Source organism: Physella acuta, unplaced genomic scaffold (assembly GCF_028476545.2).
Source record: "Physella acuta isolate Inbredline_101_S28 unplaced genomic scaffold, ASM2847654v3 ptg000443l, whole genome shotgun sequence".
Classification (NCBI taxonomy): domain Eukaryota; kingdom Metazoa; phylum Mollusca; class Gastropoda; family Physidae; genus Physella; species Physella acuta.
In genome coordinates, this window is record NW_026731962.1 from 417,400 (window position 1) to 434,535 (window position 17,136).

A 17,136-nucleotide genomic window follows, 5' to 3' on the forward strand; every position below is an offset into this window, starting at 1 on the left:
TTATTAACAGTATTTTTATTTAGAAATTTCGGCCACATATTTATATTATCCACGAAACTGTCAATAACTGTATAAGGATCTTCAATTCCTAAGAGTTCAAGTTTTTTAACATATTTTTCCTTTTCCGCGGGCGCGATTCTTTACATACGGTGAACACGTCCAGCGCTGGTGAACACGTCCAGCGCTGGCGAACAGCTGATTGTGTTTACGTCTGATGTACACCACTGTGGCGACGGGCGTAGGTATCACGTGATTTAGGTCACGTGTTTGCAAGGACTCTATAGGACTAAGTGCTGAAGTAGTCCTATAGATTTAGATCTATAATTTGATACTTTCATAATCAAAAGCTTTGTCTACATGTCTGATCGGTGCAAAGTAGTTTAGTTAAAATAAACCGGGAGTGATCACCCCTAAACTCTCTCGAATATTCTTATATAATACTACGGGGGATGTTAACTCGGGAAATTGACATAAAATTTTAATCAATTTTTAATTACTTAAAAGTTAAACTCTTTAAAATAGAATAGAATCTCTTAGAAAAAAAGAATTGCGCACCAATTGAATGGCAAACAATATGTGTATAATAGTGCGGAATATTATTAATACTATAAAAATTCATTTGCATTTTTTTTTGGTGAGAAATCGGAAATAGCGTAAATTACTATTTCCAGTCAACGGATATTACTCAAAATTTGATAGAAGGTGAAGGCATACGTGAAATTTCGTTTATCTATCTCCAACAATACTCAAGGTATAGACTTTTGAAAAAACTAAAAATAGAATAAGTTTCACTTCCGGTTACCGGAAATCGCTGAAAAGTTGATTCAGAACTATAAATTTGATATAAATCTTATGTGTGAAATTTCATCAACCTCGCTGTAACGGTACTCAAGTTATCGTGTTCATAGACACACACATACACGCAGACATACGGACAAAATTACAAAACTATGTTTTTCCGACTCAGAGAGACAGTAAAACGTCGAGATTTGCGAAAATCTCGATTTCGATTTTTCGCACTATTACAATACTTCCTCTATACTTCTTATACGAGAAAGTAAAAATGAAAATAATGAAGAGAGGTTTTTTTTTTAAAAAAAAATCTTAGATCAATATAGGCATAATCTATGTTGTCTGGGTAGATTCGCTAAATTATATCTAGTTGAAGATTTAGTTTTTTTTAGCGAACTATAATCTATAAATACTTATCCTAATTTATAAAAGCCCAATGTGCGCACATCTCTCTCTCTCTCTCTCTCTTTCTCTGTCCGCAAAAAATTTTCGCCGGACATCACGTCAGAATCGGCAGCGATATATGGAGAATTTTTTACGGACTTTTGTTGAAAATAATATGTTAGATGTTTTAAATGTATAACCATAATTTTATTTAAAGAAGAAAAATAAAAATTTAAGGCGTATTCGAATGTAGAGAAACAGTATTATTTATGCAACCGGAAAAGCATTAATATATGTGAAAAAGAACGCATAAAACTGTGACGTCACTATTGCTTATACATTAACTATTGACGTCATCTGCCGTGTTAAGAATGAAAAGAAATGAACTATTTCATTCAAATTTGATTTAGATCTACGTACACTATGAAATGTATACAATACAATTTTTCCGGCCTAAACTCATAAAATTTATTTTATGTATTTGGATTCTAGATCTAGAGATTCTAGATCTAGACTAAATCTAAATCTAAATCTACGCAATAACTAGATCTAGACGTAGACGCTACAGCCGATCCTACACTATTCTCAACGACACTGTCGTTGAGTGGCTTATCAACAGTGTCGGTATATAATAACGCTATAGATTTTTTCTCATTTGATTCTGTCGTTGAGACTCTAATTATAGTTATAAACTGTAAAAACGAGCTAACGGAATAAAACCATTTCGATTAATTAATCGCTTAAAATATTTAATATAAGAAAAATTAAACAACCATTCATTTTACAGAGCTAATAATAATTAATATTATAAAAAATGTATCTTCTGTCTTTAAAATTGAAAATTAAATTATTTTTAGCAATATAAATTAATACAGTGGATTGCTGAATTTAATTATGATCATAGTTATGATTAATTTTAGAGATTGTATGATTAATTTATACACAATTTAGAATTACAGAATATTGATTATTCGGTATAGAAAACATTAGGGTAGAGATTACTAAACGATATAATATAGGATTATGTAATATAGAATATATTAGTATATTATTATAGAATCTAGGCTATACAACAAGTAATACATGATATGATTGCAAAATAGAAAAAATACATAATATAAAGGCCCATTTTTTAATCGAATTTAAGACTCATTTCGTTTACAATATGTTATTACAAATATAAAATTGCAGAATACGTAATAGCTATTTTTATCGAATTTATACATAGAATGTGCTATATAATCTTAAGAACATGATTATGTAGTGGCGTAGGTACAAGGTGTGCCAAGGGGCTATACCCCCCCCCCGATATATATATATATATATATATATATATATATATATATATATATATATATATATATATATATATATATACATATTTACTGTACTCAAGTAGTACCCCTAACCAGAGGCGTCACAAGGTTGGGGGGGGGGCGGGGCTGAGGACCGCGCAAGGTGGCAAAATTTCGGGGGTGACACCATGGCGAAAAATAGCAAAATATATAGAAGAAGTAAGCATTTTGCCAGTTCAATAAATGACTAATGAGAGTTAACTGTACTAATAACTGACTGCAGATAAAAAAAAAAATACAATTAACTGTGCACGTTTAAAAACTATCATTCAGGGGGGGGGGGGTGAGGGGAGATGACACAAACTGCAAAATGTACAGGTGAATACATGCTTGTTGAATTTTTGGATAACAGATTTGCTAAGCGACGACCGGAGAGAGGCTGGTACCAAAATCTAATAATATACGATGAAAACGATGCTTTTTTTCACATGAATTAATAGGTGGATTATGTGCAAAATTTGACGCCATTGGGGAAAATAGGAAGTCACCAAATGTAGCTATATATATATATATATATATATATATATATATATATATATATATATATATATATATATATATATATATATATATATATATATATATATATATATGCATATGTAGAATTATTTATATTTCTCTCTATGTATATATATAATGAAGTTTTGCTTGTTTGTTTGTGGGTTTGTTTATGTCCTCTATGCAGCACTACACCTTTCATCCTATGGCCATGCAACTTAAGTTAAGAATACCACTGGATATATTTCACAAGCACGGTGCCCCAGCAGGGCGCGAATCGATTCTATATATAGATCCCTATATAGGGTATATATACGTAAAAGTAGATTGCGGTTTAATCCCGTTCATCCGCTCGCCATAAAACTTCAGGGGAGGTTATTTTTTTTTTATTTTAACAGGGCGGCGCTTCTGGAGGGTGCAATTTTTCTCTACACAGTTTGTAAAAAACAAAACGGATGCTGTTTGACATCGTTTATCTGAGTGCCGTTAAACTTTCGAGAGTTAATGAAAACACTCACGAGAAGGTTTCTGCGAAAACAAAAATTAAAATTTATTATGGGCGTTTCCCTGGAGGGTGCGATTTTTGTTAATGAACGGCTTGGCGCCTGAAAATCCAGGGCGGCGATATTAAAACTGCATGGGGGCTAAGGTAAAAAAGCAACAACAGGCGCAGCCGCCGGCGCCCCGGATATTACGTAACCCGAAGCGCCCCGTGCTACCATGTGAACACTATGACGCCTACGTTCGTTTTTTTTTAAATTTATACACTAAAGACACGATGGGCGACAATAATTTTTGACTATATGGAATCAGGCGCGTCTGCCGGCGCCCCGGCAGGAAGCGATTTGGCGCCCTGAGATATCCTAAGGTTGTGTTAAAGAGCACTCTACAATATTGACCCTGTGGCACACGACATTCGATGACAATTCGTTTGACCCGATGCGCCACTGGCTTCGGGAGGAACACTATGAGTTTTAAAAGAGCGCCCTACAGTAGGGAAATTTTTTGTCTACTGCACCACTGGCATGTGGTCTAGCGCCCCTGTGTGGGTCCCTTATAAGCACTATTGCGCCTACGTTCGTTTTAAAGAGTGCGATACATTATGGATACAATGGGCTACTGTGTGCGGTAGAATTTGCGCCTCAACAACTATGATGAAAGCAATATAACACCGGCTTTGATTACATTTAAATTGTTTAGATTTAGAAATCAATGTCAAGCGTAAAAAAATACGTGATTGCTAATGTAATTATGGAATCCTCTTAAAATATTGCGTCAGTCTGTCTTCTGAGACCGCAGCAACGCGCGGGACGGGTACGCTGGTTTAATATATATTTCTTCTATATAAATAATTCTCTTCATGGATACCATAGAAAACACCAAGCTGTAAGCGCCCCTAGCAGCCCCCTCTCTTTCTCTCTATCCCTACCACCCCCATCCCTGCATGGTCTGGTGAGCTGTGGTTCAAGCTAAATGTTTACAATCGTAGAGCCGGGTTTAGTGACAGCTATTAGGGGCAGATAATTTAGTTTGAAACGATTTTAAACTTAGTGGAGGTAGCTCAGAGGGGGCTGCTTTCACGAGGAGGGGGGGGGGGTAGGATTTTTGGGAAAGGAGGGTGGGGAGGGGGGGGGGGTTATCGTCCTTAACGAGCTACTGATAGTGTTTTAAAGCAAATATTTTCAGTGGCAGCATTGTTACTGTCAAATTCACAAATTATGAATTACTGAATAGTAGAAAATGAAACAACTAAATAGCGGCGTATGATAGCGGCTCGTAAAATATAAAACACAATGTAAATACCTTTGTTATACCTACGGAAAATAATAATATGTAACATGGATTCCTGAAATTTTGCGCTGCTTTAATTTTTAACGTTGGGATCCTTCATCAACATCCATACTCTCCTTTAGTATGTTCAGGCTTTTTTTTTTCATTTATGGGAAGGGATGATCGGAAAGTGTGACGACACATTTTTGCTTTCATCCGTTATTTCGGGCTTTAAAAGATTGCTTTTGGTATTAATTTATTTATTAACTCAATGTTTATCGAGGTCAGTACATATTATAATAAACCGGGAGTGATCTCCCCTAAACTTTCTCGAATATTCTAATATAACACTACGGGGAATGGCAACTCGGGATATAGACATGATTTTTAATCCATTTTAAATACTTAAACTTTTTAAAATAGAATAAAACCTCGTAGAAAAAAGAATTGCACACCAAGTGAACGTCAAATAAAGATGTGCATAATAGTGCGCAACATTATTAGTACTTTATAAATTTACGTGCGTTTTTTGAGAAATCGGAAATAGCGTAAATTAGTACTTCCTGTCAACGGAAATTACTCAAAATTTGACAGAAGGTAGAGAATTAGATCTTTTACTTACATGTGAAATTTCATTTATCTATCTGCAATAGTACTCAAGTTATAGGCTTTTGAAAAATTCAAAGTAGAAAAAGTACCACTTTCGGTTATCGGAAATCACTCAAAAGTTTATACGGATCTATGATTTTGATAAAATACTTATATATGAAATTTCATCAACCTAGCTGTAACGGTACTCAAGTTATCGTGTTTACACACAGACACACACAGACACAGACATACGGACAAGATTGCAAAATTATGTTTTTCCGTATCAGTGAGGTGTAAAACGTCGAGATTTGTAAAATCTCGATTTTTTTTTTTTGCACGATTACAAGACTTTCTCTATACTTCGTATATACGAGAAAGTAAAAATGCAGTTTCAGGGGAACGGCGGAGGGGGTTATGTGTTGAGGTGTAGTGTTTTTAAAGAGAGTGGTGGGGGGGAGGGAAGCGAAGATCTGGCTTTTTGTGAAAATTTGTTACAATTAGAGAAGGGGGGTTTGGTGCAAAATCGTCTGAAGAGTGAGTCGTGGTTAATGGGTGACCACTTTATGATTGTATATTGACGTCACCATCATTTTGGGCGGTGGCTTTATGTGACGATATGTAACGAGAAAAAAGAGGGTTGAGTTAATGGCGTAGCATTTATTTTGCATTTTTTAAGGATACAAATAATAAAAAGACTGCTTATTTTGTTTTACATGTGTGACGACATTGTGTTAACCAAATGTATTGAATAGTAGGACTTACAGATTATTAGTTCTCTCCCCCCTGAAGCAATTACCCCCTGTCATTTACCCCCCGCCAAGGAGGACATCTCCCCCCCCCCCACGCACACACCTCTTAAGGTACAGCTGGGGTTAGGGTTATGGTTAGGGTTACGGCTAGGGTTAGGGTTTGGGTTAGCGTTAGGGCTAGGGTTAGAGTTAGGGTTAGCGTTCTGGCTAAGGTTAAGATTATGGTTAGGGTTACGGCTAGGGTTAGGATTAGCGTTAGGGCTAGGGTTAGAGTTAGGGTTAGAGTTTGGGCTAGGGCTAGCGTTTGTGCTAAGGTTAGGGTTATGGTTAGGGTTAGCGTTAGAGTTAGGGCTAGGGTTAGAGTTAGGGCTAGAGTTAGGGTTAGCGTTCGGGCTAAGGTTAGGGTTAGCGTTAGGGCTAAGGTTAGGGCTAGGGTTAGATTCAGAATTAGAGTTAGTGTTATGGTCAGGGTTAGGATTAAGGTTAGGATTAGGGTTAGTGTTATGGTCAAGGTTAGGCTGAAACCTAAGTCTAGAGTTGGTTTTGGTTATGTGTTAAGTTTTAGGCTGAGGTGAATGCTTAGGGTTTGGTCATTTTTTTATCGATTAGGATTAAGGAAATACATAGGTATAGAGTTTGAGTTAGGATCATAACTTGAGGCCGGGGGGGGGGGGGATTCTCCAGGGGGGTTATTGACAAGGGGTAATTGCCCCGGGGGGTAAATACGGGAGGGGGGGGGGTCTCCTCCGGGGTGGGGGTAATGTCATGTAGCCAGGTCCACTATTAGAAAGCCAAGATTCCAAACTGTGTAGCCTTATGTATGTAGGTAATCTAATCTCATACAAGTTCTTGAAAGCAACATCAAAGACGAGAAATAAAAAGAGCCATCGTTGTCGGCTTATTTAACAGGGAAGTCTTAGTCTAAATCAATCCACGACAATGTCTTTAAGACAATAAACCTTAACTTTGCTTGAAATAACAATATCGTTCTTCATTCAGTCAAACTCAACATTATGGCTTCACTGAACTTTGTCATTGAAATGCATGTGTAGTTTGAAATGTGTGTCCAGAGGCGTAGCGACCCTTCCCGGCGCCCGGGGACATACTGTCAATTTGGCGCCCCCCTCGGGAGCAAATTTTCGATTTGCACCCCCCCCTCGAACTTTTCATTTGCACCCCCCCCTCAAACTTTCGATTTGCACCCCCCCCCCCTCGAACTTTTCATTTGCACCCCCCCCTCAAACTTTCAATTTGGCGCCCCCCCCCCTAAGGTCGGCGCCCGGGGACATATGTCCCCCCCCCCGCCCCCCCCCCCCCCCCCCCCCTCGCTACGCCTCTGTGTGTGTCTGTTAAAATTGTACAGTTGATACCGAATATATCCAGCCTTTTTCTTCTTCATTCAGCTGCTTTTCTTTCTGGATTTCTTTTCTTATCTTTTGTCAATCCAAGAACAAGTGTTGTATCCCCAAGATAGGTTGCTATCCCCAACTATAGAGCCTCATCTACACGGGAGATTGAACTCAGGACTTCTCGGTTTAGCAACCACGAACTTTACAAGTTCTTGATTTTGGTATTGGCGTGTCAGTTTTCTTCTTTATTTAGTCGACATCTAAAGTTAAACAAAAACAGTTGCCTACCTCAGCAAAAATCAATGTAGGCCAATTATGGCCAGTGTAGCAATTAGCAACATCAAAGTTGATTTGGATTCCATGCAACACTCATTCCATACTTCTCTAGTGTGGAGGTCTTGCTTATTAATATTATCCTGTTTGTTTGATACTTTTCTTTAACTTAATAATATTAACCATAGACACTTTTTGCCTGGAGTACAAACTGGGTCACAGTATTCTCTGGTAAACAATTAAGTTCTTTTCCAAATATATGCTCAGCTAATAGAAACAGCATTCCTAGATTATTATTTTTTTTTTTGTTTTTTTTTTTTTAAAAGGGCTTCAGCTGTTTTAATGTCAACTTGTGCTGGGAATACTATAACTACATACAACCCTTTTCAGCTTTCAATCACTTGCATCTTATGTACAAAGTAAGAAAACCAAATACATCAAATTTTGAGAAATAATTTATTTATGAAACAATTGCATATAATTATAAAGCCAAACATTAATATATCAAGATTATTGCAATTATCACCATTTGCAGATTCTTGTTTAACTATGGTAGATGGAAGTATTAGTTGCCTTTTACATCACTTTTCACTTCCTGAAACAAAACAAAATGATTTTCTTAATCATCCATCTGAAATAATAAAATTAGCAAAAAAAAAAAATCTTTAGTTTAAATTAGTTTAAAACATCAAAACAAAACAAGAAAAAAGTGATTGAATAAGATGAATCATGGCATAGATATCTATAAAATTTTGCTTTAGTGATAAAGGGGGAAAAATTTAAGTTATTTTAAGTGAAACATAAGCTAGAGAAATAAACTATTAGGCCTAATTTAAATAATTTAATTCCTTTCTCCCAAAACACTACATGTATCCTTAAAAAAAGAAAACTTAAAATTTATCAATATTTACCTTGTGTATAAACTCTTCTGTACATCTACTGTATCAGCTTGACGCTCATTAGGTATGCCTAGTTCCTGTTGAGCAGTTAAGACAGATTAAGTAAATAATTCAAATTTGTAAGACAAACCACTAAATGATACTGTTTTATATATATATATATATATATATATATATATATATATATATATATATATATATATATAGGCCTATATATATATATATATATATATATATATATATATATATATATATATATATATATATATATATCCTTCCTGCAAATCAGCATATTTTGCAAAACAAATATTTAAAAAAATACATAATGATATTGTATCAATCATCACCACTGACTTGGTTTTACTAGGTAAAATATTTTTTTAAATACAATATTTATACAAATAAAAATCTATCTCAATCAACATGTTCAAAATAAACCAAAGCAAACTTGTGATAACTTACCTGATTAATGTTTGAGAGGATTCACCCAGTTCTCGCCACTGAAGCAGATTAGATGCATGTGTTATTACACTTGTGATATACTGATTGCCATTTTGTGTACTTTTAGTCCTGGAGATCTATGTTGTAGGCATAGACTGTTAAACCTGGATAGTAATATTATAGAAGTAAATTATATCTAGTATAATATAAATATTTTAAAATATAAATGACACTAAATTATATTTATCATTATTGGAAATAAAAATGGTACAATTAAGTTATAAAAAAACAAATTATAAAATTTAAAGCAGCTTATTAATAATTGTCATACCTTTTCCTACTTTTATGTCAAATGTAAGAGGTAATAGAGAAAGAACATCTTGTGTCATTTAGTATGCTGTAGTCTTTTTACTGGTAAAAATCAGATCTTCCCTTTTTTTTGGATGAACCTGTAAAAGAGAAATTACAACATGGATAAACACAATGAATATCATATCTAATCCTCAACTAGTTATCACCCCAATCCTAACCTCATTTTTTAAAACCAATTTCTAAATATGTTTTCAGAACAAATGTATGTTAAGTCTACCTATTTTAATGTTCAGAATACTAATATTTATCAAAACTACCTCCAGTTGAAATTCAAGATACCTTTATAAAAAGTTATTATGACTTTAACTTTGTGTAGTTGTTATTTAGGCTATTTGTTTAATTTATATTATTTAAATTAATATTTCATGCCTTGTTTTAAAAAGATCTACAAGTCTACTTTTGATTTTATGGTATAATCTGATAAAAATTAGGCTGCTACATCTGAAAACTAAGGTCAATGCAAAGACTTCCAAATTAACGATAAGTAGGCTTGTATAGATATTGTATATAATTACTAGCCCAATAGTATTACTCTACGACCAATGTATAGGACTTAATGTATCAGACCTAATTCCTATAATTAGGCCTACTAATTATTAAATAATTAATAGATCTAACAGTAGGATAATTACAATTATGGGCCTTAGCTGACATAGAGAGCTGAATACTTAACTAAACATTTTTAAAAATTATAGTAAGCTAAGTGAGTTGAATTATTTTATTTAGATAGGCCTAGGCTATAATATACTCTATAGCAGTCTATAGTGATAGTCGCAGAGTAGCGTATATCATAATAATTTCAAATTAAATCTATAAGCAACATTAAGCCTCTGCCTTGTTGCCTAATTAACTAATTAAAAACTAAAGCCTATTAAGCCTTTTCCTAATAAGCCTTTGGCCTAATTTAAATAACAGCCTATAGGCCCTATAATATATAAATAGGCTAAACTACTTGTAAGACCTAATCGACTAATGACTTAGAGAGTGCTAGGCCCCTTTCCGATATTATATAATTATAATAATTGCTTGATCAATATCATAATATCTAACACTGATTACATTAATTTACATAAGGCTATACCATCTTAACTATGACTAATACTTTTTCTACTAATAAAATAGGCTATCTCTAGTTTAAACTTAGGCCTAATAGTAATTAGTAATTATAATTAAGTAGGCCATTTTATGACATTTATAAAATTTTTAGTAGATGGCCGAACCTTAAATTTAAATACTAAAATAGATTTAGCATACTATGCCTATTGTTGGTCTAATTAATAATTTATTTTTCATTTAGAATTTTAGATCTCCAAAAGATAGGCCTAGGTCCTAAATAAATTATTTTTATTTTATTGAGCCCGCCTTAATGTATAAGATGTGATCTGTTTTTTTAATAAAAATAACCCTACACAATACTAGTGATTTAACTAATATCTAGTACTACTTTAGGCCTATTTAATTATTTATTAGTAGGCTGAATAAAATCTAAAGCTATAAGGCCTACTTTATTACTATATTTGCCTATTATTCTATAATTAATTTATGTTTTCTTTCAATACATAGTAGATCCTGTGGTACCTCAACATTCTAGTGCCTCGACATACCAGATTTTTTAAATACGAGCAGTTGAGCGAGTAATATTTCGCTTTGAGTTACGCGCAAAATTTGAGATACCGTATTTCACAGTTCATGTAAAAGAAATACCCCCAAAAAGATGCAAATGATTATTTATCGCAGCTATTTAATTATAATAATAAGCGTCTTACTCATATTTGCAGCATTATGAAAGGGAGAAAGAAATAAACTTCCTAAACAAGTTTTATTTTAAGCTACCAGCACATGAAAGTGACTTAAATTAAGCATGGCAAAAAAGAAGAGAAAAGCTGTCACGAAAATTAAGCTAACGTAATAATTTTATTTAGTATTTAGGCCTTACGTTTAAGTCTTAAGTGCAACAATGCTCAGTGAATTTTAGCCATTAATGGCATTAAGTTTAGGAATGATGTGTACTCTCAGTACTTGTGTAGCTTTAACTTTAGTATATTTTTAATATTTTTTAGACCTAAGCCTAATCTTGTAGATATAGATCTACAAACAATTTGAAAATAGAAGAGATTTAAAATTGAGTAGATCTAGATACTAAATGCTAAAGGACAGCTATGCCACAGAAATAATTATCTTTCTATCTAGTCAATCTAGACTAGTGACTAGATCTAGCTAGTGCTACTGAAAAATTACTAGATTTTCTAGATCTAGATTCTATCATTTACTTTCGACGCACTAGGCATACTTTTAACTTTTTCTCTCTAGTCAATAATGTAGATTTCTAGATCTAAATGTAAATCCTGATCTTGTAGATTTGATTTACGTAGGTTTTACATCAGTGTAAATCGTTGATCAAGTAGATCTAGTCTAGATCTGGACTAGCTCTCGTCAAAACAAAATGGCTGGAATATTAGCTTCAAAACACCTACAGTTTATGCTTTCCTAATTGTGGAGAGCATGTTTAATTATTGTTTTATTTTCAACGACAGTGTTGACTGAGAAACCACCAAAGGGTTTTATTCTCAGCGACACAGTCGGAGAGAGGCTCAACGATTCTGTCGTTGAGATGATCCGCATGGGGTGGACGCTAAGATCTAGATTTAGACTCTAACTTCTCTAAAATCAATTCCAAAAATAAATTTCTATATTAGGACTAAACTATTTCAAGACTTATTTATTTTATACAAAATCTTTGTTTGGAACTGGCTAATTTGGGATAAAAAATTAATTTGAAAGAATAGGCATATTCGCGTAAGTTAAGATTTTAAAATACGTGTTTCATTCTCCGTATTTTATAAGGTGCCTAAATAGCGGAGATGTTAGTGTACATTAAACCACGCAGGTGGTGCAGGTTCGAGACACAGCAAGTCAACTTGGTTAATGTATTCTTTTTTATTATGCTCGGGCTAAACTTAAAAAAAAAATTCTTTTAGGAATCTAGATCTAGATCTAGATTGTCGGGTGTCCGATAGGGCACTTCCCGGCGCCGCAGGCGCTTCAAATTTGGCATGATCTTGCCTTGGTGCGACAGAACACGGGGGCCGGTTGGCCGAAAAGTCTACGATGTGGGGGTCAAAACTGACCTCGACTGACCGGTACCTTATATGAGCTATAAATCGAAAAAAAATGTCCACGGAGGAACCTCTTCATAACTCTTGAGGTCGTAGACCGACCTTCGGGCGAATTAATTAAGCATTCAAATTCTCAATGTTTTCGAAAGCCTAAGCGAAGCTGGGCAGCATGCCTAGTAACTACATAAAAGGAAAATTTCCAGCTCGTGACTAGAAACTGTACTTTCTGATGTCAGAAAGAAAGGTCAACACTAAAAATAAACGGCTTTTCATTGGTCTAAACTACGTCATCATCTGTTGAGGTGGAAAACTATGAAGAAGGAAAGACATTTTGTTTACGAGCGATGTTTGTGGCAGTTTTATTTTACTTTACGTTGATACAAGTGTGACATTTTGTTTTCATCAGTATTGATTAAGAATTCTGAATAAATAGTTAATCTAATAGACTACAAATTAAAAAGTTATTGTTCACATTTAAAGTGAAACAAATCGACCAACGTCAGTTGTGGGTAAGCAAAATTTGTCAGTCGACGATGGCGTTCGCTGTTTTTGTTGTTTCCGTCCTTGGGCTTGCCCTAATTTCTATCGTCGTCAATAATATTTTCTGATAGCATCTAGATCTAGAGGCTAGGGATGATTTTAGATAACGATGTCCGATAATAGACTATTCCATAAAATAGGTGTGTTTGGTTGTTAGTAGAATTGTAATCTTGACCAATTTTATATTTAAGAAATTAATGGAGCGAGCGAGTTGTAAAAAAAAACACTCCATTTTTATTTTATATTTTATTATTTAGCGTATTTTTAAGTATTTTATTCCCCGCTTCACGTTCACCTCCAGTTGAGCGTATTTTATTATAAACACAACCGAAACACACAAAAAACGTTAGGAAATAACTCTCCCTATTTCTTTATGAAATTTTGGTTTAGTTTTTAAAATTGATTTTTAGGCCTAGACTAGACTGTCACTAGATTCTAGACCTAGAGATCTAGATCTATGTTCGTGTCAGTTACGATTTTCATGTCAATAGCTAAAGTAGAAACTGCATAATTAATGATAATTGCAAGGCATGATTCTATAAAATATAAATTAACTTACATGAACTCACAATGACCCTATGCTATGACGTATGCTGATAATTATTATTAAAGTCAATGTGAACTCACTGTGAACCCTTGACCAAATAGGGATTTTTCTCCCGCTGACGATCACACACTATTTAATTGGAACTGTAATGCTTAGGCCTATTTATATTTTTTACCTTTTCTAATTAAAACACATTCATATAAAAATAAGTAGATCTATAGGGCCTATCTATCATGTAATGATTCTAATCCTAGTGTTTCCTAACATTTTTGTTTGTTTTGGTTGTGTTTATAATAAAATACGCTCAACTGGAGGTGAACGTGAAGTAGCAAATAAAATACGCTAAAATGGAGTTTTACCCCTTCCATCATGTTGTTGACATGGAATAAAAATGTTTTTTTAGATTCAGCAAACAAAAGGGACTGAAAAAAAGAATAAAAATTAAAATCTTGAACCTAAAATTAATTCATAAATTTTATATTTTTAGAATCAATGCTATAAAAGTTGCAAATCCAGAGAACTTGAAAATAATTTGATGAGTTTAAGGCTACATTTCTATTTATTTTCATCAAGCCTAAGTTAGAATTGGATGTTTCACTTTCGTAAGACAAATATCGATTTGCTGTACAGGAACTGTGATTGATAACTATTTGTTTACAAAACTTTGCAGATAAAGTTTTTAAATAACAATGCAAATTTAAGTACATATTAATTTAAGTAGTAAATACATGTCACTTAAAACAGCAAATAGTATAACATCCAATCTCAGCTGATTTCTTTAAGTTTTAGATTATTCTATAGGCCTATTGTAAAATCTTAAGTTCATAAAATCCTGTTCAAAACATGGTTTAATAGTAAAAATATCTTTCAGAGTCTGTTTAGTAGGCTTTATTATTTGGAGAAAGCTAGGCCTACTATTAGTATCTGATGATGCAATGTTGATTTATGTAAAATAATTACAACTTTTCTGTGAACCATCTTTTTATCAAACAAAATTGCTTCTTTTTATCTTAACAACAGATAATCAGTGAAAATGCCTTCAGCAGCCAGACAAAGACTCCCTGCTGACTTGTGGCGCCAAGGACAAAGAAAACATTCAAGTACAAGTCCAGGGCTATTTTACAATAGTCAAGATATTCAAGCCAATCCTGGACAAATTGATGTTATTGAGGAAAAATTACGTCAAGGCAACAAATCTAATCACAAATCACATAAAAGGCAGTTTAATGGTAGAGGAAGTCCCCGTTCTTTGCCTCGCAGAGGAAGTTCAGAAACACTGAACATGGATCTTTCAGACTCTGATAGCAGCAGTAGTAGTGCTGGTGTTTTATCAAGCTCTGCAAAATCTGAAGGCTTTGTCAGTTTCATTCCTGCCTCTGAAGTTTGTGATGCTTATGCTATGGAGTCCTCTGTTGCACCTCACCCAAGTCAATTACCTTTCCCACCCCTTGAATGGCTTCAATCATCACCCATGCGTTCATCCCCACCCACAATTGGTGGTTTTTCACTGAAAACAATTTTGGCTTGCCATCTGGCTGCCTAGTGATAATGGCACTCTTTGGACACTGAAGTTTGATGTGTATTGCTCTAATGGACAACGAATTTTTCACTCAACTGACTGAGATATGCTTACGATTCTTAAAACTCACTATTTATTTATCTTCAATAAGTTGCTTTTGTTAGGCTACATTTTAGAATATGAAACAAAATACAAGTTATATGTAACATTTATTTGGAATTATGTAAATTCAAGGTTAATTAATTTTCCTTCTCTCGTGTTCTAATTTTTGGGCATATAAATTTGTTTGCTAGGTAGGGGTAGGGGGTACATATTAAAATATTCTTTAATGCTTCTTCTCATCCTTTTTATCTTTTTTGTTCAAAGTAGATTTCTTGATTATCTTTTACTTTGAATTGAGTCTCCTTGTGGTAATATGCCTGTTCATATTTCATCTTGAATGACAATGACAAGTTTTAAATCTTGTTACTATCCAATGATATGTGTTCATGTTAATGATGTGACTTAATTTTTAAAATGACATTTTCTTTGTTAGTGTAATTTAATGCCAGTTAAGTAATTTATTAAAACATTTTATTCAAAGATACGATTTCATGGATTGCTAGAGGCATACAATATTTAAAGGAATCATTTTTATATAGATTTTTTACTTTTAACCATTTTAAAATCAACTAGTGTTTAATTTTAATTTTGTTTTTAATTACTTCCAGAGTGTAGCTAATTTTCATATGAAACAAAAATACTCTTTGTCACTTAAAACATATTCTCTGTTTTTATGAATGTCATTTTTAACAGAAAAATTGGACTGAACTATCAAGAAAATTTTGTTCTACATACAAAATTATCGAAACAAAATGTATTTTTAGCCAGCACTTTACATGCTGCTAATTTTTTTAAACAAAAATTACAGTGGCTCCTTATTTTAAAGGACAAAAATTTCTTGTTTATTGAAAGTCTGATTTTATGAATGAATGAATTGTGAATTATAATGAACAGAGTAATTTGTATAATGCACATTCCACATTTGGTGCTTTTAAATCTTGTGTAGTGATGCTATTAAATTACTAGTAATATCAACACTACATATGATTTTATCACTTACAATCAATAGCATAACAACCTATTCCGTGGGATCAATCCATGCTATTAATGATTAAAAACTGATTTAACTTGACAAAATGTGTGAGTGTGACTGGTATGTTGTTTGAATGAAAATTGTTTATACTGTACATTATAAAACTTTTATATACTTCATCATTTTTCATCATTCATCTATGCGGCCAGTATTGTGATGGCATTTGCTCTGTAATGCAGTGAGATTTTAGCTTTACACATTTAGTATGAAAAAGCAAAGTACTGAATTATTGGCAGCACTATTGTGTTGCATGTTTTGTTTTTTCATGCAAAGTGGTATTGTGAAGTCATCTCATATTTTGCTTGACCTTGGAAAAATGCATTTTACATAATTATGTTAATGGCAGTTTAAAATGTGGAGTATCTTGTTTATATGGCAATAATAATGTATTTATAATGAAAACTCGTTAAAACTCATTTTTATGAAGAGAAAAAAAGGCAAACATATTCTTAAAAAAGAAAATAAAAAGAATATACTCAAAGGGAGTAAAAAAAAAAACCAAAAAAAAAAAAAAAAAAAAAGAAAAACTCCCTTTATATTCTAGTATTAGTAATTTATAAAAATTTGTTCTTGCTTTTTAGCTCATGTCTTAACTCACAATTTAAATATAGTGTAACTAGAAGAAAAAAATGTAATTCTTAAAAAACTGCACATTTCTAGTGTGGTTAATTGAAATTTTAATGATTTGTCCTAATTAACAAATGAAGTACAAAGTTAAAATGCTTTCTATACACAAACCTGTTGTTTACATGTAATTAATATTACTCTAAATGTACTAGTTAAGAAAGATTCTCCAAGTTTTAACT

General features: G+C 33.2%; 1 protein-coding gene and 1 long non-coding RNA gene across 2 annotated transcripts; one reads left to right on the plus strand and one right to left on the minus strand.

The window, feature by feature from the left end:
• Positions 1–8,201: 8,201 nt before the first annotated feature.
• Positions 8,202–12,085, minus strand: LOC131943158 (uncharacterized). Its single transcript, XR_009386854.1, has 5 exons — positions 11,764–12,085; positions 9,433–9,550; positions 9,123–9,265; positions 8,673–8,737; positions 8,202–8,356 (listed from the first exon to the last, which is right to left on the minus strand). It is a non-coding gene; the product is annotated as an uncharacterized LOC131943158 (long non-coding RNA).
• Positions 12,086–12,864: 779 nt separating this feature from the next.
• On the plus strand, positions 12,865–16,857 carry LOC131943156 (uncharacterized). The gene is made up of 2 exons (XM_059303170.1): positions 12,865–13,098; positions 14,697–16,857. The coding sequence occupies exon 2, from the start codon at positions 14,710–14,712 to the stop codon at positions 15,217–15,219; it is 510 nt and encodes a 169-aa protein (XP_059159153.1). The 5' UTR covers positions 12,865–13,098; positions 14,697–14,709; the 3' UTR covers positions 15,220–16,857.
• Positions 16,858–17,136: the final 279 nt, after the last annotated feature.

Excerpts from the sequence above, each read along its gene's own strand:
- LOC131943156 (XM_059303170.1), top strand. The coding sequence starts at position 14,710 with ATGCCTTCAGCAGCCAGACAAAGACTCCCTGCTGACTTGTGGCGCCAA.